General features: G+C 44.1%; 1 protein-coding gene across 3 annotated transcripts in view; it reads left to right on the top strand.

Moving 5' to 3' along the window:
• The window catches only part of abi1a (abl-interactor 1a), a 71,878-nt gene extending 46,657 nt beyond the window's left edge, over positions 1-25,221 (top strand). Inside the window, exons 4-11 of one of the 3 annotated variants that reach the window (XM_079489700.1) lie at positions 1,999-2,102; positions 4,770-4,916; positions 10,686-10,786; positions 13,712-13,864; positions 16,974-17,246; positions 21,699-21,785; positions 23,894-24,103; positions 24,582-25,221. In XM_079489700.1, the coding sequence (XP_079345826.1) occupies positions 1,999-2,102; positions 4,770-4,916; positions 10,686-10,786; positions 13,712-13,864; positions 16,974-17,246; positions 21,699-21,785; positions 23,894-24,103; positions 24,582-24,757 (1,251 nt within the window). In that variant the 3' untranslated portion in view covers positions 24,758-25,221. The remainder of the gene's footprint in view (positions 1-1,998; positions 2,103-4,769; positions 4,917-10,685; positions 10,787-13,711; positions 13,865-16,973; positions 17,247-21,698; positions 21,786-23,893; positions 24,104-24,581) is intronic. The other 2 variants (XM_079489702.1, XM_079489701.1) reach the window with 2 other exon arrangements.
• Positions 25,222-25,810: the final 589 nt, after the last annotated feature.

Below are 25,810 nucleotides of genomic sequence, written 5' to 3'. Positions count from 1 at the left end.
TTACTGATGGACTTCCCCACACCCCCCTTCATCCAACAGTAACCCCCCCCCCCCCTCCTTTTTGGCTATTGTAGTCCTTTAAATTTCCTATTAACAAATTCATAGTCTACCTAGCCAAGAATCCAGCATATAGTTGTCATGTCCTCCCTCATAACCCCGCCTCAACCTCTCTCTCTCTTATTAATTCATGAATCCAGTCCTGGCTACATATACCTAAATGTACATTATAGGTCTTCTTACTCATGTTGTAGTCCTATCCTCCATGCTCATGGGTTTCCCAGATTATCTATACATGTAATGTCATTTTAATCTGTGTGATTTATTTATGTTAGATCTATTACTCTGGTTAATGCAGCATGGCACAACGTTATGAAAAATGCAAACGTTAAGTGCTCCTATCTTTCGCCACTACGCCTTGCCTCGGTTGTGTTTGCTTTGCTAAGACGCAAACGCAAGAGGATCATTGTTGGAGGCGTGGTCTGTGTGTCTCTGAGGCCGTGTTGAAATCGGTGATGGAAAAAAAAGTACTTTTTACTTTAGTAAAAATTACAATACTGCAATTTAAGAAATACTTAGTTCATCGTTGAAAATGTGCATGAGTAATAGCAGATCTACAAGTTCACAACACGTTGCACGGCGACACATTGTGAGCTTGTAGTATATTGTGTATATAGGACTGAAGTGGTTAATGTTTTGTAATAATTAAGTAATAATTTAGTTTTTGAATAATTGTAGTGAAGTAAAAAATCTAATATTTGCCTCTGAGTCAGATGTAGTGGAGTAGAAGTATTGGAAATTGGAAACGCTCCTCAGAAGTGTACTTAATAATAAGTACAGTGCTTGAGTAAATGTACTTTATTTGCTTTCCACCACTGGTTGAGATTAAACGGAGGTGTCTACCGGTATTCTACCCAGAGTGGTCCACACCTTGTTCCTCTGTGACTAGAAGGCCTCCTGACTCACTGGCTGGCTGGAAACAAACCGCAACAAGCCAGAACTTGATGTCATCACACAAGTGTGACATCATCATTACGTCTCTGTCAGGCAGAAACCTCTCATCTCCGTAACTCTAACTTCATGTGTTTCTCCCCCTCCCTAAATTAACGCCCCTACTCGATCATGCAATTTAGGCATTAGCGCGGGCGCTCTTCATTCAGAGCGACTTGCGCTAAGCAAGGTAAACACAAGGTAATGCATCAATCAAATGCATAGAAAATAGCAATCTAGGAATCATAGGTAAACCAAGAACCTACCATCAGTCTAAACAGTATAATCTAAAATAAAATAAAAAATATCTGTACATTGAAGCTATACACAGTTACACACTAGGATGCCAGGTCTACAAATTAACATGGCATACAGAACGAAAATACATCGCCTGGATGCAACTGGGACGTATCCTCAGTGATGTATCCCAAGGTCATCGGGGTTTCGGGTCTCTCAAACATCATACCCCTCACTCGGGTGACCCAGCCGGGGTGATCAAGTCCCGACTTACGTCCCAGTAGCTACCCTCGATCAGACCCACTAGGGAAAGACAGGTCCGCACAATCCGTTGGAACCACTCCGGAACTACTGTGCCGGGACTGAGAGGTACAATTCTGGTATGTGGAGGGACTAGGCTCTGTGGGTTGCCTCCTGTCCGGGCCCCTCCTACGTCTCACCAGGTCCACTCCATAACATGCTATTATACTACATTATCACACTAAACAAAGCATCAAAAGTAGCAGCTCCACAAGCTTGTAGATTTGCTACCTTTCGCTGCTTTTGAATTGGAATCCCTTAAAAGTAACAGTTTTGGACATGGAGTTTTGGAGGTTTCCACCCGACAGACGATTAATAACACCACCCAGGGATGGAAAAAAGACGCTGATATCTGGAAAACCCTATAGCATGTGATCCTTGCTGTTGTAGATGTAGTGATAACAAACTGTCTGTCTCTCTCTGTGAGCATCTGTGTCGAATCAGTGCCGTTTGTGTCTTCTCCTCCAACTACAGCAGCATGGAAACAACCAGGCGGTCAGGGGAGGCACGCTATCGCGGACCAATCCACCCACACAGAAGCCGCCCAGCCCTCCCATGACTGGGCGTGGCACCCTGGGGTAAGATTAACATTTTATTTTTTTTGTACTCTGATTGGGGATAGGACAGTCTCTTCCTCTAATTACCATCTAATTATGTACTGTATGTAGTTTATACTCTTTTGTTTATCAGGTTGTATTATGAGTTGCTGGTTAGGTAATACACTGGAGATTTTTTTTAATTAATAATCTTATGTGGGCAATGGGCATGGGTCATTCATTCATTCATTCATTCATTCATTCATTCACTCACCATGCACAGAATGTTATGTTGTCCTGAAAGATACAGTAGTGTCGGATAACGGCATGGCCTGCCTATGCAATCTTCAACTATGGATAGTAACTTACTATAGTTGTGTGCAGTTTGTGAACAAAGCCACACATATCAAATCACAATGCTGTATTTATTCAGTGCAGACTGGCCAGTTGTGTGAATGTCCTTGTGTGGTGACACAGTCTATGCCTCATTCGGAAACAAAGTTTTCTTTAGATAGATCTTTCAGCTTTACCCAGCATTTTCAATGCTGTGCTTCATTTGGCCATTCAAATGGAAGTATTGATTCTGGAATCTGGATAAATTCTTAACAAAATAGACCGGGTTCCCTCAGCAAAATACAAGAAGTGCTTCACAAGAGGATATTGCAATGTTTGTGTAGACTGAGCACTTTTTTCATAAATCGTTTGCCAGTCAAGTCTATGGACTTGTTTAGGGCACTAAATGGCGACGTAAGACATCATGTGGCCGATATACTGTAAATACAGTGGCCAGCACTCACTTCACACAAGTGTGATTCTTTTTTTGCGCGCACATTGATTATCAACTATTTACACCCCAACTTTCTTGCCCTTCTTAAGAACTTAAACCCTATATACTTTGTTGTATTTTGAGGAGACAGATGCACTCACTAACAGTACATAATAAACTAGACAGTGTGGCTGTGGGTTTTGTAAAGATAAACTTCTTACATGAAGTGTAACAATATACCTGTTAAATCAACCGTCTTGATATTACCGTGTGCAACTTTAGTAGAGGCTTTAATATGGCTTATTTGTATTAAGAAATGACAACGTTTTTGAAAGACACCAAGGCCCCCAGCGATTGTCTGCCACAGCAGCAGTCTGTGACACTAATCGGAGAGTAATGCCGGGTGGGGTTTTAACACTTACCAAGCAGCTCATCCAGCTGGGTAGACTGGATAGGATTTGTGACACCCCAAGGCACGCTTACGGTACAATACATACTAGGCCTACAACACTTCCAATAGTTGAGGGGGGCAGGGGCAAGTTAGTTAAACTGGTACCGAGTCACAACCTGGGCCACACGTTCTAATTCCCCACTGATATTTCATATATGGCTGTTCATTATTTAAACCTTTTTAATTTTTATGTAAATGAATGCCCTACTTCATCATGCAAGATTGTCGCACAAAAGTAGCCAATAATGGCAGATCTAATGTGCAAGCTCTCAAGGTGTCACATCGTGACTTGTGGGAGCTTGATGTAGATCTGCTATTTTTGCTATAAAAAAAGAAAACACATGTACGTAATGAAAGAATTGAACTATCGAAAAGTGTTAACAATAGCTTGATACTGGATAATATCTACATTAGATCAATTAGAACACCTGTTATTTGTTTCCCCCTGAAAAGCTAGTTTTTGAACGATATGTATTGCACACAAAATGTGGTGGAAACAAAGCTACACTTTCTAATCACTACTTTTCACACACCCAAAGAGTAGAGAGAGAAACTATGACCAATGACAAAAACTATAGGCTACCTATTGGGAGAAATACAATGATGTGAAAAAACACAGAAGCAAGATTTGTGAACTCTTGCGATGAAAAGGTTTAGCCAATGGAATACAACCACCCTAAGGACTACTATCTGTACCAAGTAGACAAGCTAAACCTACTGCACATGTAAACAGAGCTGCTACCTTCAAACACATCTTCAATATGAGGCTTTTTGAGTGGTGTAAACCACTCCTACAACTGGCTTTGTTAGTTTACGTGTCTGTTCGTACCAAAAAATGAGCATGGTTGCTATGGTCACCCAGTTCACCCGGGTGTGATTTCAGCTTTGTTAGTTTACGTGTCTGTTCGTACCAAAAAATGAGCATGGTTGCTATGGTCACCCAGTTCACACGGGTGTGATTTCATTACGTCAGACTTTTTGTATACTATTGAAATAGTCTTGAGGAAAAAAATGATGCTATTTGTCCCAAAGTGACTGCAAAAGATTGGTGCTGTTGTTTAAAAACTCTTTATACCCTGTATAACATGTATAAAATGACACAATGTGACTCTGTTTACACAATGCTGTAGTGCAGTGGTTCCCAAACTGTGGCTTTATTTTGAATATATTAACATATTATGCCAATATATGGCAAGTATATGCAGAATATAGCCTATGCTGCATATATATGCCATATATATTCATATATGTGGATAAATAGGAAGTATATGTCTCTATATAGCTTATGAAATTTATATTTCCATGTGGGGGGTGCGTCAGCTAGGTCAGGACATAACAGGCCCCCTCCAACTGCATATTTTCAACTATTTTTTACAATATGATATTTTTTTTGACACTTGCTTTGGCAATGCAAACCTATGTTTTATCACAGCTACAGTATAAAGCTCCTTTGAATTGAATTGGAAATTGTGATTTTCTTGGTCGTCATCAGGCGCAACGCCTCCTATAAGACTCTGGAGCCGGTGAAGCCCCCCACGGTGCCCAATGACTACATGACCAGTCCCGCCCGCCTGGGTGGTGGCCAGCAGCAGAGCCCCGGACGCAACGCCTCCCTCAACCAGAGGCAACGCACACACAGGTACACGCACGTGCACACACGCACACACACGCACACACACACACACACACACACACACGCACACGCACACGCGCACACACACACACACTGCGTCTGAGGGAAGAAACACGCACATTTTAAACTAGAATTTCGCCGCCCTTCGGGTGGCTCAAGTTCAACTCTACTTTGCGTTGCGGAGGCAATGTGAAGATGGAAATTGCGGGATTTGACGGCCTCCACTTCATGTTTCAGCTGTGTTTTGAAACCCATTATTGTGCCCTTCACATGTAGTAGCGGATAGGGTAAATAGTTTGTGTACTGTAACTGTAGTGAGGCTCGTAATAGGAGCGTCCCCCCCCCGCCTCATAGTCTCCGACTGTCGAACACAGCGGAGAGAAAAAGGAAGGGTTGGATAAAGTTTGTTCAGTGAAGACGTGCTGGTCTTCGCCGTGTCATAAGAAAGCACAGTAGTGTCACACACTTCTTACCTGAGCCGGCGACAATCACAACCAAACTATCCCACACTGTGACTGCACACATGTGACATTCCGTTTGGGACTTGCGCGCTGTACTCTTTTGTTTGCGCTCTGTGTGATTCCATTCCAAATCGCAGTGTAGTGTGTGTGTGTGTGTGTGTGTGTAACGTAGCTCTGTGTAGTGTGTGTGGTGTGTGTGTGTAGTGTGTGGAGCCAATAGAAAGACGGGAAGCAGGGTTGCCAGGTGCGCGTATTGTACGCGAGTTTCGGTGTTTTTGTTTGTAAGGATTTCACTGCGCAAACACTTCCGTAACACCGAGGGTGTTAACGCTTCCGAAAGGGTTAACACCACTTCTTGGTTGTATATATTAGATATGTCCACATAAACAGAAGTCAAGAACGCCTCGTACAAAGGACATAAACACTGCCAATGCAGTCGGACGATAGGAGAACAGCCACGATATAGTTGACTTACCTCAGACACAGCAGACATAAATCATGGATAAAGGAAACAAGGCGGCTTCCTATAGACGGATCCACAAAGGGGTGCCCTGGGCGCAGCCATTACTGAGGTGTAATCAGCACTGATTTGCTACACTAGGCCACTGCATCCATGGAGCAGTACCCCGTTGGCCAGGTGTAGCTAATCAGTGCTGATTACACCTCAGTAATGGCTGCGCCCAGGGCACCCCCCTGTGGATTTGTCTATGGTAGCTCATACTGAGCAGTACCTTCCTAACTGCTTGGCTGCTCACAACCCACACACACACAGTCACACACACACAGTCACACACACACACAGTCACACACACACAGTCACACACACACAGTCACACACACACACACACACACACACAGTGTCACACACACACACACACACACACACACACACACACACACACACACACACACACACACACACACACACACACACATACTAAAGGTATATGTGATACATGTGGTATATCATGTGATGCAGCCCTGGCAGCTGGCATCCCTATTCTGTGCATGTCATAATAGGCGACCCTTCAATGAAAATAGGCAAACATTTGGCAAAACAATCTAAATCTGTAGGCTCACGACACATCACAATGTAATGTATCACGTTGAGCTTGTAAATTGAGTATTTTCAGTGAATAGATTTGATGTAGAGGTAAAGAAAAAAAGGAGGGGACCAAGAACAGATCCCTGGGGAGCCCCATTCAAGGAAGTACAAAGAGTGGCTATTAAGAAAGTGCATGTACACGCTGTTATGCACAAACTGTACAGATATACACCCAGGCCAGCGCACTCAGACGAGGCTGGTGAACAGCTGTGCTGCAACCCCCCCCCCCCCCCCCCCTCTCTCAGGATCTATTTTTTGTGACGGAACAAGCACAGACTGTCGATTCTTTTTGCAGAAGTAGCACTTTTCACACTTTCTCTTGATCTACAGACAAAGAGTGTCTCTGTAGCCTTGGTAGCCTAACCCTTAAAGTTCTCAGTCGCCATTATGGAAGCATGTTGCACAGCGAATATAGCCGAACTACAATGCCTCTGTCACGCATTGAGAGATTGCAGATGGGCTATTTTCGGTTATTATTTTAAGATTGGAGAATTCAGAAGCATCTTCCATAAAACCCGAATGGTGTCGGAAATGTCATATAAGCAAAGGTTAAAGCCGCTCAATCTTGTAGGAACCATATTACTAAAACATCTAAGTGTGTGTGTGTGTGTGTGTGTGTGTGTGTGTGTGGGTGTGGGTGTGGTGTGGTGTGGTGTGGTGTGGTGTGGTGTGTGTGTGTGTGTGTTAATTGATGAGAAGGAAGCACGTAAATATCGTAATATGACATTTCCAAAAGCAATGTCACATAATAAAACGAAAGCGCTGTTTGAATCTCTGAGGAGACCTGCAGGCTGCTGCTCTGAGGAGACACCTGCAGGCTGCTGCTCTGAGGAGTCACCTGCAGGCTGCTGCTCTGAGGAGACACCTGCAGGCTGCTGCTCTGAGGAGTCACCTGCAGGCTGCTGCTCTGAGGAGACACCTGCAGGCTGCTGCTCTGAGGAGACACCTGCAGGCTGCTGCTCTGAGGAGACACCTGCAGGCTGCTGCTCTGAGGAGACACCTGCAGGCTGCTGCTCTGAGGAGACACCTGCAGGCTGCTGCTCTTTGCTACAGGAAGCAGTGAAAGTACGACTCTTTCAAATTTGAATATTGAGTTATGCGAGTATGGCTGAAGTCGGAGAAGGCGACGGTTTCTTTCATGAAAAGCTGAGTTATGAGCGACTGCAGTTTGCTTCATTAGCTAAGAAGGCAGTAATGCTGACTGTGATTCCCATAAATATTACATCACTCTTCGTTTTCCTGCCCTCGCCTCTCCCCACACATGCATGTCTGTCACACAGGCGCACACACACACACACACACACACACTCCTCACTTTGTCATTCTCTCACGTGCCTCCTGAGCTTGCGTCCATGAGTTATAATTTTCCACGCTATTAAAATAATGGCTTCATTAAAAGTTATGGAAGCAGAATAGTTCAGCATTACTGCACAGTATTGGCATAGCATAATAAATCACATTTAGTTGTTGACTGTGATTTCCACCATTCATTAATCATACTGAGTAATTGTCAAACATTAGTTCCTTCTCATTGAATATTTAGAGCCAAGGCCAAAACTAGTTGAAAATGGCCAAGCTGTAGCAGCAGGCAATGAATGAACGTGAAATGTATTTTCTGCCACAGATCATGATTTCTGGCAAAGATAATCAGTATGACTTTAGTCAGTCAGCCCTGTCACTATCTGGTCAGTCTACTATTCCCTCTTACCTCTATTCCCTCAGGTGTTAACACCTACCATCAGCTCCCAGTACCTACCACATGACTTGCCACACCCAAGCCGTGCTACTCATACACTGAGTTGGCTCACAAAGACTCACAATAAGCAAATAATAGCCAGCACTCCGAAGTCCTTCTGGTACTTTTAGTTCGTTTTGTCCGAGGGCAGCAAACAGGGCAGCGTCGAGCATGTCCACTCAAAGCACGCAAGCCGAAGCCTTCGGAAGGCTCGAAACGTATCTGTGCATGCTGTGGCCAGTGGCCGTGCCTTAAACTAATTAAAAGTACCAGAAGGACTTGGTGCTGGCTATTCCCCTCTTACCAGTGTGTGGTACCATGGTGGCCATGGTGGGAGTGGGTCTTGAGGCCTGTGCATGCTCCGTTATTGCGGTGCCATCGCTATTTGATTACACAGCCTCTGAGCCAGCTCGGCTTATTCAGCTCATCACTCTTCGTCGTCATCCTCAGCTGAGTCCTGGATTTTGTGTGCGTGAACGTACATGTCTGTGTGGGTGGGTGGGTGGGTGTGTGCGCGTGCGTGAGTGTGTGTACCAAGTGCCAAGTTTAGCTTCTTTCTCTGTTTTTTTTTTTATATATAGAAGGCTTTGGACAGCAGTGTACTCATCATCATCAGGTCTCTTGCTCGGCGGCGGAGGCGTCGCCATGTGTAGAGCCAATCAGTTTCACCAATTCAAACAGCAGTGTACTTGTGAAGTATATTTGTTCTTAAGTTTGTGAGTGGGTGGGTGTGCATTACAGAGAGGTTGAGATGAGATCTATATGAAACTCTACCTCTGGAGCGTGAGGCTGCATGTGAAACAGGACCGAGGGAGAGAGCCGACGGGTCAAGTGTAGGTGGAACAGAAAAGGGCGACGGTGCTCTTTATTTCATAGACAACCATTTTGAAAGAAAGACGTGAGATGGAGTGGGAAGAAAACCGGGCTGGGCGTTGGGGTGAAGATGGCCAGGAAGGAAATGGAGTAAATAGAGTCCCGAGGGGACGATGAGGAATGGAATCGGAATGGATAAATCCAACATGTGTTGATCTGAGCTGGCAGAGCTAGACGAGATATCGCTCAGCCCCTTTATCCCCTTTAAGGGTGATTTATATTCAGTCGCACACCGAAAATAGCCAATCTCAATCACTGCAAATGCATGACACACACACACACACACACACACACACACACACACACACACACACACACACACACACACACACACACACACACACTCTGTCGTAAGGCTCTACTGTGGATCTCAAATGAGGGATAAAACAATGAATTATGTGATAGATGGTTGCATAGACAGACAGATGTGCAGGAGGGGGCCGGGGGTTGACTTGGAACTGAAGGAATTAGGAGGAGGGGGTTCTTGGGATGGAAGAAGATCACTTTGCAGGTCAGGGATGAGGAGTCAGAGGAAGGCTAGATAGGGATGAGAGATAAAGGATGAGAGAGAGCGAGGGATCAATGGAATAGCAGGGATAACAGGGCCAGTTGGGGGTGAGATGGGGGGAGAGAGAGAGGATATAGCAGGCCTCACCATTGATCTCAGAGATCAATGGCGAGAATGCCAGATTTTGCAAGAGAAAGCAAAAGCAATCAACCCAAAGGAATCTACTTGAATGCTTTAAAGCTACATACATAGCATTAAAAATAAATATATATATATATATATATATTATATATTGGGATAAATGTGAAATATCTTTGAAACGTAACTACCAATATTTACTAAACAAGCTCAAAGTTGATATGGCAACACTGCTGTCACAGAGACCCCTGGAGGTCGCACAGGGCGGTGCAGGCTCAGACATACTGGACATGCTGACATTCCTGGGCTATTCCTGGCAGTCGTCCCGCTTATTGACTTCCTGTGTGTGTGTGTGTGTGTGTGTGTGTGTGTGTGTGTGTGTGTGTGTGTGTGTGTGTGTGTGTGTGTGTGTGTGTGTGTGTGTGTGTGTGTGTGTGTGTGTGTGTGTGTGTGTGTGTGTGTGTGTGTGTGTGTGTGTGTGTGTGTGTGTGTGTGTGTGTGTGTGTGTGTGTGTGTGTGTGTGTGTGTGTGTGTGTGTGTGTGTGTGTGTGTGTGTGTGTGTGTGTGTGTGTGTGTGTGTGTGTGTGTGTGTGTGTGTGTGTGTGTGTGTGTGTGCGTGCGTGCGTGCGTGCGTGCGTGCGTGCGTGCGTGCGTGCGTGCGTGCGTGCGTGCGTGCGTGCGTGCGTGCGTGCGTGCGTGCGTGCGTGCGTGCGTGCGTGCGTGCGTGCGTGCGTGCGTGCGTGCGTGCGTGCGTGCGCGCGCGCGCGCGTGCGTGCGTGCGTGCTCCCTCTAAATGGGACACAGGAGTGTGTGAGCGTGTACACACACACACCTGTATAAGTGTGCCTAACTGCTTTGATACCGTCTGTTTGTAGTTATGGCAGATTGCCCTAAATTAGAAAATGCTCTCTCTTTCTCTCTATCTCTCTCTCTCTCTCTCTCTCTCATCCTCCAGTGGTAGCAGTGGAGGCAGTGGCAGCAGGGAGAACAGTGGCAGCAGTGGAATTGGCATGCCCATCGCAGTGCCACCCCCCACCCTCCCCAACCCTGGACCAGGTGAGAGACACACAGCTGTGACCAATGTGTCAAATCAGGATGCTTAACATTATTGTATTATCTTACCTGTGTGTGGACCCTTTTCCACCAAGATAACTTTGGTTCTAGAACTGGTTCCATTCTAGATTCTTGGAACCATGGTGCTTTCACAGAACCGGCGCACATATTTTGGTTCCAGCTCTGAAACAACTTCTGAACCAATTCATTTTCAGTGGAAACACTCTGAACTGGTTCAATATTAGGCGGGAAAAAAAGAACGGAACCAGTTAAACCCCGGTGAGAAAGGGGCTTGAGTGTGTCTGTCAACCTATTGGAAAGTGTTTCACAAAGATTGCAAGTGTCTGACGGTACAATAATATCCCAGAGGCCTACATCAAAATATCATTGCTGAGTAAAACCGCCAGGATCATTTTGTTCAGTTCTTACTTGACGAGATAAAATAAAAGTATATGGGTTCGACTCCCGATCCTGAAAGCTTTTGCTGCGTGTCACACTTCCCCCCCATCGCTCTCCCCATTTCCAGCCTACTGTTAATCTATCAATAAAGACAGAAAAAGCCCCCCCAATATATACAAAATTAAATAAAAATTAAATAAAATTCACACCCGTGTGAAGTGAGGGGTGCTAATATATTAAAGTCTAACTAATGTTGATATGGTGATGTAATGGTGATATAAAACAAACGGTGCCAACACAAACATTAAATGCCATTAACAATAAAGAGACAAAATGACGTAAGTTTCCCCCTTCATTGTCAATGGCGTTTATTCAACAAATATTGAACTAAAGACAAACATTAAACCTGTGGCTAGCGCCCCTCAAAAGTAAAGTACCGGTATATGGGAATTCAGAATGGGTAAAAGAACGCGACCCATGTAGGATGTGTAAATTATGTCATTTACTAAATGACGTCAGACTTCGGTGCTGTAACTGAAAGTATGAATTTACTTTGCTCCTGGGGGGGGGGGGGGGGGCTTTGAGAGCACACGACACAAAGCCTATGTTTACCAGACAGGGATTATGCCCTGGCCCATTGTGTTCTAAAGCACAGCTGATTTGCTACCTCGCTCTGTAAATAGGCCAAGCGTGTGCTGCTGTGGTGAAAAGATTACTCACATTTTGTACTCGAGTATTCAATCCTGCAATGTAGAAATACTCTGTTACAAGTAAAAGTCCAGAGTTCAAAATGTACTTGAGCACGAGTGCAAAAGTATTGGCATCAAAATGTACTTGAAGTACCTAAAGTAAAAGTACTCATTGTGCAGAATGTCCCATTTCTTAAGTTTTCAAATGTATACAAATCATTTGGAAATAGCAGATCTAAGCTTGTAGATTGGCTATTTTCATATGGCTGAAATATATCGGGAAGTGGTTAATTCATGTTTTGTAATAATAATCAAAATCTACAAAGTAACTAGTAACACTAGTAACAGTAAAAAACTGTAAAAGTACAATATTTGGATCCGAGATGTAGTGGAGTAAGTAAAAGTGTTGGTCATTTGAAATACTAAAGGTAAATACCATCAAAATTGTACTCAAGTACAGTAAATGTGCTGAGTTACTTTCCTGCGAGGCGTAGCATTAACCATTCATGAGCTTTACATGCTCACCACGAAGCCAGTCTAATTGAACGTGAAATTATTTAGATTGCTGTTCTTTATGAACAAGTCGAAGGGGTGTGTGTGTGTGTGTGTGTGTGTGTGTGTGTGTGTGTGTGTGCATTTTTGGGGGATTAGAAGATAGAGTTATGGCTGATTTTACACTTAGTTTCGCTCTGGTGTCGTGCACCGAAAGATAGCTGATATACGAGCTTGCGTTGTGACTTGTAGATCGTAAATTTTTCGGCTGTCATAAAATTGTTGTTCTAAAACATTTCACAGGTATAATAATGCAAACCTGTGTGTGTGTGTGTGTGTGTGTGTGTGTGTGTGTGTGTGTGTGTGTGTGTGTGCACTTATTTCAGTGTACAACGGGCCACTGCTCTGCCAGTAAACTAATCACCATGGCAACACTCGCTGTATGCTGCATACTGCAAAGTACCCCCCCTAAAAAATAAGGGGTCTAAATGAAGTTGAGGTGTTTAATCATTCTGAAGGGCATCATACATTATCCCGCTTATTACACGGCTAATAAATTGACCCAAGGGTTGTAACAACAGAACGAGGTATTTCCTTGCTTACGGTAATGATTTGAGACTATTCCATAAGTGTCGCACGAGTTGATCAAATAGAATCAATTTGCGGTTACTGCATCGTCTATTTCTCGCTTCAAATGTTTTCAAAAAATTCTTGAGAGCAACGTTTAGTTGTAAATGACATGGTGTGTTTGTTTACATGGCTGTCATGTTGGATACAGCATCAAATCCAAGCAGCGCAGCCATAGAGGCTATAGAGCGGAACGGTCATTATCAAGAAATAACACACAGCTGAATTCAGCGATTGACCAATCAGAATCAAGCATTCAACCAAGCCGTGTAATAATTTCTAATAGCACCAGCACCAATATGTGTTCTCAGCCAGTGGTCTGGGGGCCACCAATGGTCCTTGAGGGGGTTCCAGGTGGTCCCCAGCTAAATGATGGAGAGTTGGTAACCAAATGGACCCTTATAACACATTGCAATTGATCGAATTGTTATTTTGATCAACGTTTTCCTGTTAACTCCTATGGTACCGCATCAATACGGCATAGACTTGTGCACAAAATCCTATTCCATGACAAGTTTTGGGTCTCAGAGGATACATCTCATCAAATGGTGCTCCGTGGCTCAAACGCAGAATAAATAATGGGACCTCGATATGAAAAGGGTTGAAAACCATTGTTTTAATACCACCAGCAGCACCTACAGTACGCCAGCCTATCCATCCACCTCAAAACAGGTCACACTAACATTATCATTTGTTTGGGCCGGGGTTCGACTCGTTTCAGTCCCCATCTCCTCTCCCACATGGGCGCCTCCTCCGGGCGCTCCTCCGCCCCCTCCCCCACCTCCTCCACCTCCACCTCCTCCTCCACCACCACCAGCTCTTCCTCTGCCGGGGGCGCTCAGTAGTGCCCCCCCAGTGGCAGCACCGTCTGCAGGTGAGACCCCCCCCGCTCCCCTCATCCTCCTCCTCGAGGCCTCTGAGACGGACCACCGTCAGCCTCTTCCTCTCCTCTCTGGGTGGTGGATATGACCGGCCGTCGGTCCACTCTGGGGGGGTCTGTCTGCTCATGGCAGCCATGCATGAAGGAGAGTCTGTGACCGCGGGGGTCTGTGTGTGTGTGTGTGTGTGTTTGAGAGAGGGAGAGAGAAAGAGATGTTTTATGTGTAAGCCTGCTTTTGTGTGTGTGTGTGTGTGTGTGTGTGTGTGTGTGTGTGTGTGTGTGTGTGTGTGTGTGTGTGTGTGTGTGTGTGTGTGTGTGTGTGTGTGTGTGTGTGTGTGTGTGTGTGTGTGTGTGTGTGTGTGTGTGTGTGTGTGTGTGTGTGTGTGTGTGTGTGTGTGTGTGTGTGTGTGTGTGTGTGTGTGTGTGTGTGTGTGTGTGTGTGTGTGTGTGTGGGGGGGGGGGGGTCCGGCTTTCTGTCCAAATCACAGTCCACAGTGTTTCTATACACTCTGGTGATTGGGTGGTGGTGGTACTTCCTCATTCTCTTCCAATCATAATAAGCTTCACAAAGAAGTCTCTAAGCCAATGAAATAGCCTGTTATATTATTAGCCTGAGGCCAGCCAGGCAAGTATGAAGCCTAGAGCCCAAACCACACCAGGATCGGGACAAAACGTTTTTTAAGGTAAACCACATCAATGCAACTCATTGAGTTGCATTGATGTGGTTGACCTTAAAAAAACCTTTTTTCCCGACCTGACAAGTTTGGGCTTGAGTGTTCAACTTGTAAAATGTGCATATTATGACCGTGAGATAAATGCAATTAAATTAATTAGAATATATAGTATGTAGGCCTTATTACAGATTGAATGAAGGCGTATTTATACAGTTTATTATGCAAATTCATACACCTATGGAGATTTAGAGACTTCTTCTATGCAGGTACAGTACTGTGTCTCAAATGTTTCTTCCTTTTCTCAAATAAATGCTATTATTATTGGTGAGATTCATTCACTCGCAAATAATTGAGCGGCACAAGATTGTATTATGTCATCACTATATAAGATAACTTATGCTTTTTGGTTTGAACAATTATGGTTGTAACAAGAGCCTTTCATGTTGACATAAAATCCTTTAAATGCTCCTGTATTATTATGACTTGAAAACACCAGTTCACCGATGGTTGAGGTCTGGTGGCTGTTGATGTTTCCCCTTAACAGGGATTTATACTTGCCAAAGTAGTAGTAAAATAGCAAATCTACTGTACAAGGTAGAGAGGGAATAAAAGGAAAGTCATGATGTCTATTTGTAGGTTTGTCTGCTGCTATGTTTTTGAGTCCCTGTTTCCTTTGGTCCCACCCATGTCAGTTTAAGTCATGGGTCTTCAACAGGAAGCCAAGTATAGAGCCAAAGGTCACGTTTACTTAAGTATTGACGGTTTAACGGTGGTTAAATGTCACATACAAAATACACGTTAACATGAATCCAACACACACTGATGATACTGTTGTCAAACAAGTCTATGAAGCCATCTATGAAAAATCTGCAACACAATTGTATGCAATAGCTAGTGTATGCAATATGTATACATACTGTAGTTGCATACACTACTAGTACATACTGTAGCATTCATGTGTGAAATCTTTGTATCTGCTTGCCGAGAGTTCGTATATTTTCAACGTGGGTGTTTAGAAGCGTTTTTCTTTTTGGCGAGTTACTTGTGTTTTCAGCTGGGAAAAGCTTTGGTTGGACAGACACCGCCTCAGAACATAGTCTCTCTCTCGTGTGCGGGGCTGTTCTGTTATCTAGCACTGTCAACAGGAAATGCCCGAGTAATACAAAACGAATCGCTCAGCCTTCCTCTCTGCCCTTCTTTCTCTTATTCTCTGTCTCACACACACACACACACACACACACACACACACACACACACACACACACACCTGCGAACGCACATGCATGCACAGCTTTGTCAATTGTCGTAGATGCAGCACGTGACAACGGTCCAAGATCTAACGTTGGCCTGTTGCCCTCGTGTGAACTACATTGTCAGCGGAAATCTCAACACTTTGAAGGGCATTTTAATATGGGTTAATATATTCACTTGCCCGCTTCTTATCACCTCACAGGGGGGAGTTACCCCGGTAGGAAGGAACACGTTATTCCAACAAGTTCCTTTCCCCTCCATCAGGTGCCTGAGCTGACCTGGGTGAGGCAGTATAGTGGACCAGGATAACTGCATGTTTTTGGTGAGGGTACCTACCCTAGAACTTTGAGTGCGTTGTGAAACAGGTATAGATTCCACGATCGGGGCGGATATCGACAATATACCTCTCCGACCGTCTTACTTCCTTAAAGTGGCCACCTGTGACTGTAAAGCAGGAAGAATTCCGAGGAAAGAGCATGGTGCTTAAAAACAGAGCTTGTTCGTAGCCTGCGAGATCAGCCCAAGGGCAGTCCGTGTTTTTGCCTCTATTAGCTTTCCTCTGCTGCTCTCTCTGGGTTATCTGAGCCTCTTCTGTTCCATTCTGTCTGGTTAAAAGTCTTAAGTGCATCTGAAGTGCAGGTCTATTTCACGGTTCCCTCGGGGGGAGTTGTGTTGTTCAGTGGTGCTCTCTGATATATGCCTTTTTAACACTATTACCAAAATGCAATGATTTATGTTGGCTTTTCTCCATTGCTCTCTCTCCCTGTGATCTCATTGGTGGATGATGTTGTTGGAATATCTTCTCTGCAGGTTTGGGCACCCGATCAATGTTTTTTAACCACTTAAACCCTAAATAATTGGCACCCTCCCTTTTTTCCACTCTACACAAAAATCTCCTTGCCAAAAAATAACCGATCTACATGCTCACAATGCGTCACAAGATGACGCATTGTGAGCTTGTAGAGCTTTCACAGAATTTTGGCCTATACCAAGAATAGGGACCGAGTGTTCATGTGGTTAAATAGTGAAATAAGAATCTGTTCCTTTGCAATCTTACTAATCATATTCCGGGTACTCTGTTTCTCCTCTCTTTCATCCTCCACTCATCCCCCTTCCTATCTCGTCTGCCTAACCCCCCCCCATCCTTTCCCCATCCATTCCTGGGTGTTTTCTTCTAGTGGTTGCCCCCGGGCCGGGTCTGGGCCCCGCTCCAATGTCCCAGTTCGGGACCATCTCGCGGCAGATCTCGCGGCACAACTCCTCAAACTCCTCCGTTTCTATGGTTTCGGCCACGGGCACCTACAGGCGGGCGCCGTCGGTCACCTCCCAGTACTCCTTGCAGCAGCAGCAGCTTCAGCTTCAGCAACAACAGCAGCTACAGCAGCTTCAGCAGCAGCAGCTACAGCAGCCTCACATTAATGGAGGCACTCCGGGCTATGGTCAGAACTCAAGTAAGACAACCCACCCACCCCCACCCCCCCCAATTTTCAAGCCTTGTTAAGGTCCACCACACCGATGACGTTGATGGTGGTAAGTGTTGGAAAACGTCTGTCGCCCAAAATCTGCTGTCGAACTGGCAGTGGGTACACTGTCGCGTCCGATGCTGCCGACTGAGCTTTCGACCGCCGGATGGCAGCAGGCTTGTTGTTCAAAAAGATATCAAGCCAAAGGCTATTTCTTTTTAGTACAGGTGCATTCATACACTTTTATTTATTTATTTTTTTACACATTCCAACTGACTGATCTCCTGACTTAATTTGACTGCCAGACTAGTCTTAGGTAAACTGTACTAGTCTGTTTGGTGGAGTGCTACACTACCTTTACCTGTTTGGAATCCAACTGTACTAGTCTGTTTGGTGGAGTGCTACACTACCTTTACCTGTTTGGAATCCAACTGTACTAGTCTGTTTGGTGGAGTGCTACACTACCTTTACCTGTTTGGAATCCAACTGTACTAGTCTGTTTGGTGGAGTGCTACACTACCTGTACCTGTTTGGAATCCAACTGTACTAGTCTGTTTGGTGGAGTGTACACTACCTTTACCTGTTTGGAATCCAACTCTACTAGTCTGTTTGGTGGAGTGCTACACTACCTTTACCTGTTTGGAATCCAACTCTACTAGTCTGTTTGGTGGATTGCTACACTACCTTTACCTGTTTGGAATCCAACTGTACTAGTCTGTTTGGTGGAGTCCTACACTACCTTTACCTGTTTGGAATCCAACTGTACTAGTCTGTTTGGTGGAGTGCTACACTACCTTGACCTGTTTGGAATCCAACTGTACTAGTCTGTTTGGTGGAGTGCTACACTACCTTTACCTGTTTGGAATCCAACTGTACTAGTCTGTTTGGTGGAGTGCTACACTACCTTGACCTGTTTGGAATCCAACTGTACTAGTCTGTTTGGTGGAGTGCTACACTACCTTGACCTGTTTGGAATCCAAACACGTTCGTTGATTGAAGTATAAGGTTTACAGTATACCACAGTTTGGTGCACTTAAAAATACACTTAATGTTCCGTCAGTAGACCACACAGACAAAGCTCACGGCTTCAGGCAAACATAACAAGGCAGAACAGCAGTTAGTATTCAATAAATACTGAATACAACGCTGCTGCTAGTCCTCCTGAAGGTCAAGCTTGAATTTCTGAAGGAATTATTGACTTTCTGCTTTCTGTGAAGTCTGAAAGTGCAGCCTTAAGGCTTTTTGCTTCGTCTCGCGTCGGGATGTCTTTAGTATTGATGTGGTAACGCCTTGTCCTTGGATTCTCCACCAGATACAACACAGACAGACGGTCAATATCTGTGTATGATAGACGTGGACTTGGCAGCTTTTTGAAGGGTAACGGGACATTAAGGAAGAGTGGGACGTCGATGTAAAATTGGCTATTTGGTACAAAGTGTGTGTGTGTGTGTGTGTGTGTGTGTGTGTGTGTGTGTGTGTGTGTGTGTGTGTGTGTGTGTGTGTGTGTGTGTGTGTGTGTGTGTGTGTGTGTGTGTGTGTGTGTGTGTGTGTGTGTGTGTGTGTGTGTGTGTGTGTGTGTGTGTGTGTGTGTGTGATCATGATTGAACATTGATAAGGCCTAATATTTCTACAATTGCTACAAAACCTGTATGTGTCCAATAATGTTGGCGGTAAATTTAAGTCTGAGAATGATGTAGTTGGTTTAGACTTATTTTGGACAGAATCGTACATTTTACAGTACGTCGAGGTGCCCAGTCTTCCTTTGTGCCACTCTTCTTCCCTATCCCATGTAATAATGTACAGTACTTTGCTGTACAGCACACAGCTTTTGTTTTTCGTCTTAGCACTAATCTCATTAGTCACAGACTTCCAGTGGTTCTGATCCTTTTCTCCATGGAGCCACCACTTCTTATATCTGACAATAGCTGAGCCCCCCCACATGTGCTCACCATGCACGCACGCGCACACACAGGTTTGTGTGTGTATGTAGACACACGATTTTGACAATGACTTAGTAGCAACAATGTTGCGCTTCAAATGTATGTTACATGTGAGAGTTATAGCTATGTTAAAGTGACAACGTTACCTCCAAACAGACGAGGCCTCCAAACAGACGAGGCCTACATACCCCCCCCCCCCCCCCCCACTGTACTGTGGTACAAGGTGACACGCATCATCACTGACTGGGGGGGGGGGGGGGGGGGATTATTTTTGGGTTCCTTCTGTCCTGTGACTTGCTTTTGATGCTTCTGTGTGACGCTGTAGTATTATTAAGTAGGGCATTAATCTGCGAAAAATGCAAAAAGCTACAATATGGAGATAAGAGGTTTACTTTAACTGAACACATCAGTGTTCTAAACTTAGTGTTTTGGAACCTCATGGGGAGACCTCGACCTGTAAGATTTTAGACCAGCGTCACAGTGAAATGGAAGGAAAGGGGAAACGTATGAAAGGCAATTAACTCTTGAACCTGTAACAGGCATCAACCCCTGAACTGATATGCCCCGTTCTGATGTGTCGCGTGTAAATTCAAAATTATATTCCCAGTTCCTGGCAATTAATTTATTTACAGTTGGAGGAATGTGTTGGATGAATGCATAAAGATCGGTTATGTTATAAAACGTACATTTCAATGACCATTACTGACCATGCCCCTTACTTACTTAATCTTACTTAATTGGGTTCATCGGTATTCTAGTTTAGCCTGGCTAATAAGCCAGACTCAAATCACAGTGTCGTGTGCCAGGGGGCTTTTTTTTTTGTTGCCAACAGCTGATTCTGTCTGGCTTATTAGCCAGGCTGATTTTAGTTGCCATGCTGACTGAGGTATTGTGCAGAACAGCGACTCCCTCTGGTCATAAGTAGTCATTTAATTTGGATTGGTCCAAGGGCGGGTTAAATGGGTGCACGGCGCACACACGCCTCAACAAGTCTGAGTTAATACCTGGAACGCATCTGTGTCAACTTTAGCTTTTAACCATTTTCATTAGTCTTTATTTGTTGAAAAATAGAAGATCATAGCAGATCATAGCTCATCGGCACTACAAGCTTGTAGATCTGCTATTTTTGAAAAATCCTGAAAATATGTGCAAATCTTTGAATATATATATATATATATTCTTTTACAGCGAACATTTTTAACTCAAATCTTTGCTTCTGGGGGTCCCTGGAACAAAATATTTTTAGATGGGCGTCTGCGGCCAAATTCATATCTTTCTGCAGGTCCTTGACATGAAAAGGTTTTGAGAACCACTGACATAGAAACATATGTTGTTCAGAAAACTGTTTTGATTTAGAAGACATTTGTAGAATCAGGTCCTCAGATCTTAATGGGTTAAATCAACACTCAAGATCTTTTGCTGTGTGAACTAGGGCATTCACTTCTAGTCATTTTTACTAGTAGACTTAGTCGACTAGTTGTTTAACTACCTATTATGTAAAAAAACTTTTTCTTTCTTTCATCTTTTTTGGAAATAAATATTTGTACATTTAAAAACTGTGTGCATTGGTGACTATAACTATAATCTACCTGATCTCGAGGCCTACAAAATCAAAGAAATAAACTTTTTTTTCTTTCTTATCAACTAGTCAACTAGTACCAACAAGGTCAACTAGTGGATTTACTAGTCGACTAGTGGACTAGTTGCTTAATGCCCTAGTGTGAACGAGGACAAATCCCACGTTGCGGTTAATCCCACCGGGAGTTTATCGTCCAAATCTCTGTGACCAGCAGATACCATGAGGAAATCCCGTCACGGTCACAGCAAACATCACTCGCAGCAGCACAGTGTCACTGTCACCGCACGGCACGCGTGTCTAATCCCACCGTGTCACCCCTGTTCACATTCCACTGACTGTCTGGGTGTGGTGGATGTGTCTAATCTCACTATACACTGGGATTTTGTGTGGGTTTATACTTTTCCCTCTTCTCTGTCTTCTCTGTCAGTATTGTTTGCTTGGGATTGGGGAAGCACTTTTTTTAAGGTGTAGTTCACACAAAACAATGCTTATTTTCTATCAATTTCACACGCCATGAAGCATTGAATTTATTGATTTTCTTTTAGTTTTTTGTCACATTCCTATACCAATAAATCAATGGCTGCTCTACGGATAAATTATTATTGGTTTAGGAATGTGGGGGGATTTTCTTTTTTTTCAATACTTCATGGGATGAGTAATTGATAGAAAAATACATCATTTTTTTGGGTGAACCATTCCTTTAACAGTCTCCTATCCCATTCTTGGTGACTGATTGGCTGTCGTTTCTCTTCCTCCCTTCTCCAATGTCATCCACACACTTTCCCTCTACCATTCACTCCTTTGCTCTCATTCTTTCTTCTGTATCTCTCTCTCTGTCTCTCCTTCTCTCTCTCTCTCTCTCTCTCTCTCTCTCTCTCTCTCTCTCTCTCTCTCTCTCCCCCCCTCCGTGCTGGCTTTCAGTGTCTATCGCCCCACCTCCTCCACCCATGCCCCAGCTGACTCCACAGATCCCACTGACTGGCTTTGTGGCCAGGATGCAGGAGAGCAGTAAGTGCAGAGAAGAGCCCAGACAAGACATCCATCGATTTCATCATCCGCTATGTCCTACCTAACCCCTCCCCCTGTCTCTATACACACACCTCTGCATGCATTGTGCTTGTTCCCCTTCTCTGTCTTTGTCTGTCTAGACTAGAATGTGTGTCCCACCCTCGTCATCAATGCTGCATTACTAACATGCAATCATCAAAGACGGTATTTTGTTCATAAAAGGTATCTGCCTGGTTCAATCATCGCGTAGATTTAGACCTTTATTGATCACACTGCGAGGGAAATTCAGTTGTCATAGCAGCAGCACAGCAAGAAAAGAAGAGGTGCATCTAAGCTTCAAGAATACAAACATTTTAAATAAATAGAGGGGGTAACCACAGATTAGAGACTTGGGGCCCTGCCCTATTTTTGCCAGTGCTTTACCCCTTATCCTTGAACCTCTTAGCCGATCTACAAGCTCACAACGTGTCGCAGCGCGACGCGGTGTGAGCTTGTAGATCAACCATTTTTTTTTAAATATTTTTGATTAAAAAAATATTGAATAGTTCAAATAGCCAATCTACAAGCTATGTAAGTGAACTGACATGGCAGACCTTAAAATCCTTGTTTTGGGAGTTTCATTCCAATTAACAACAAAATACATTTAATGTGTATGGATGATCTTGTCCTCTATAAAATAAAAGTAGCGGTATTATGGAATTCCAGGGTACACTCTACTGCCCCCTGTTGGCATTTTGTGGATACCAACCAATATCTTGCAATAGCAATGCAATGTTTTATACTGACAGTTTTGAGTTGTGTCCTATGTCTGGAGAATCTATGAGATCATGCCAATAATAATCAAACTAAACCATGACATTTATGCTATAATGATGCCAATAATGCATGACAGTCATTGAGTCAAATGAGGTGATATTAATTGAAGATCAGCTGTTTGTGACTTTTTTTGAGATTTTTCCTTCCCCACTGCATTTACTAATTAACACAGCCAGTCAAATCAGCAGGGATATATTACAGTTTAAAACACTGTTAAAATATACAGAGGAACTTTATGCAGGATGTTTATCACAATGTTGTATCTCCAGCTGCCTTGCATAAACGCTTTTGCATGTCTCCCCCCCCCCCCCCCCCATTTAAGATTATTATGCATGATTTTTTTTGCCGTCGTATTATACCAAATCATCCTTGGTAGCATGTGGAGTATGGCACACATGTGTACAGGCCAGGGCCTATGGAGTTCTTCCTGATATGTTCGACATGACCGGGGGGGGGGGGGGGGGGGGGGGAGCCTCTTTGACCATATTCACACAGCCACCATTTTGCTCTAACCTCATACTCGGGATGAAATGAGAGCATAAATTTAAAGGACGACTTTAGGCATCTTCATGTAATTGATCATCACTAATGCTCATGATAATATATGGTATAAAAACACATTTTGTCATTTAGATTTGTATTAACGATGAGAACAATAACTTCCATTTTAGCATGCCGACTTTCCAGGAATAGAAAGCCTGCATTTTCTATCAGGTTCGATTCCCCATGGATGTCACTGGTAGTTGGGTTTGGTCTGAAGTAGACAACAATGGTACCATATTATAATGAGCATTAGTGAGGACCATTTATATGAATATAGGTTGACTTAATGTCGCTGTACTGTGAATATCGTCAATTCTGAGCCATGGAGGGAGCACGGTGGCGCAGTCGGTAGCGCTGTTGCCTCACAGCAAGGTTTCGGTTCGATTCCCGCTGGGAACGCTGTGGGCGCCTGGGCGTGTTCTCCCCTCCGTGTCATCAGTGCCCATACCCTACTTGGGGTTGGCGAAAGGGCCTTTCTGTGGAGTGTGCATGTTCTCCCCGTGTCCCCTAGGGTAGGTACCCTCACAAAAAAACATGCAGCAATCCTGGGCTCTATACTGCTCTCCCGAGGTTGGCAGAGGGAGAGTAGCGCCCAGGATTACACCTTAGGCAATTGGCACCGGGTGAAAAAATGGGTTACAAAATCGCGGGATAAAACGTTTATAAAAAGAAATAAGCTAAGAATATTAATGAGCCATGTTCACCCATAATCTGACTCTCTCTCTCTCCATCCATTGCTCTTCCACCAGTTGCAGACACGCCCACTCCACCGCCCCCTCCCCCTCCAGACGACCTGCCCCTGTTTGATGACTCCCCGCCCCCTCCGCCCCCACCTCCCGTGGACTATGAGGAGGGGGAGGAGGACGCAGACGCAGACCCCGACGCGGCCGTGGTGCACTACAATGACCCTTACGCAGACGGAGACCCCTTGTGGGCGCCCAAGAACTACATTGAAAAAGGTGCGCTCAAAAGGAGCCCTATATCTTATTACCCAAACACTGGGCCGGCACCCATTTGTCCAATTTTTATGGGTCATGACTCAAGTAAAGAAATCGCATTTTCTTTTACCTACATTTGATATGCGTGTGTGTGCGTGCGTGTGCGTGTGTGTGCGTGTGCGTGTGCGTGTGTGTGTGTGTTTTTCAAGATTTTTAAAATAATTGTATACTGTATGTTTTACAGTATACACCTTTATTGACATGGTTTGACAAAACATTTTAGTTTGATGGCTGTGTTGTGCCCCCCTCCCACGCATCAAACAAAAATGTTTTGTCAAACCATGTGACTTCCATGGGAAATGCATTGGGGCGGCCATTAAACACGGACAAGACACAAGACAAATGTATGCATGTTGCAACAGTGTGAGTGAGGCCTTAATCATCTGCCAAGGGCCTAAAAACGTGAAACGATAACGACACCCTCTCCCTTTTTCCTCAGTGGTCGCCATCTACGACTACTGCAAGGACAAGGACGACGAGCTGTCGTTCATGGAGGGCGCCATCATCTACATCATCAAGAAGAACGACGACGGCTGGTATGAGGGCGTCAGCGGCGGCACCACCGGCCTCTTCCCGGGCAACTACGTGGAGTCCATCATGCACTACGCCGACTGAAGAGGTGGCGCGCGCTGCCCGCAGCGTGCCGAGACCACTCGCCGCTTTATTTATTCAGTCATATCGTCCCCCTCAGAAGAAATTAAAGTGGATAGTTCACCCCTCGAAATTACTTCTTTTTGGAGCCTTGAATTCATGGAGAATATTTTTGTTTTTGTTTGCACTCCTGAGCCATATTTTCCTTTTTCTTTTTAATGCATTTTATGATTATTGGCTCAGGAATGCGACGAAAACCAAAAACTCAAGGCTTTATGGTGTGTGTAATTGATAGAAAAGAACAAGTAATTTTTTTTGCGTGAACTACTCCTTTAACAGCAGACTGACTCCATAAGTTGCACAGCCGTACGTGCTTCTTTATGATATGACAGAATGTTCTTCTTCCCTTCATCGATAAATGCAGATAAATGGAAAAGAAATATATATATCTATTTTAGTTTATTTTTTTGGTGTTATAATATGAGCGGGCGGGCGGGCGGGTGGGTGGGTGGGGGGGAACATATATGAAATGTGTAAAAGCGCCGAGTCATAACGTTTGTCGCACGACAGAGCATAAATTAGGTATAAAAGAATAATGTTTTTTTTTAAAAGATTGAACTGCCCTCTGTTTGCAGTCTTTTTGGGGACTTTCCAAAGAGATGGTTTTGGCATAAACTGAAGGATGTACGTACATTACTGCGTTCCTGCACAATTCAGATTCATCATAGAGCAATAGAGCATTCTCCCAATCAAGCCGTTTCCTTAATTCCATGTGAATATAAGTATATCAGCTTTTGATGGAATAAAATTAATTGAAATGTCCTCACTGGAGGCAACATGATCAAATTATGTCAGTGAAAGTGTTATTTTTAGTTGTGTATATACTAATAACGTGAGCTGCAGCCAATTGGGTCTCTGTGGTGTAAGTTCAATGAATGTCGATAATATACTGTACCAGTTTTTTCTTAAGCCGTCTGATACTGTACATTTCCCTCTGGTTTAGGATTCTCTCTATTCTCTGATCAACATTTTAATCACAACGGTGCCAATTTTGTTCAGACTCCTCACCCCGATCTA

The sequence above is a fragment of the Electrona antarctica genome (assembly GCF_951216825.1).
Source record: "Electrona antarctica genome assembly, chromosome: 20".
NCBI lineage: Eukaryota > Metazoa > Chordata > Actinopteri > Myctophiformes > Myctophidae > Electrona > Electrona antarctica.
The sequence above is the reverse complement of the archived record's forward strand: the minus strand, read 5'-3'. Positions and strand labels throughout refer to the sequence as shown.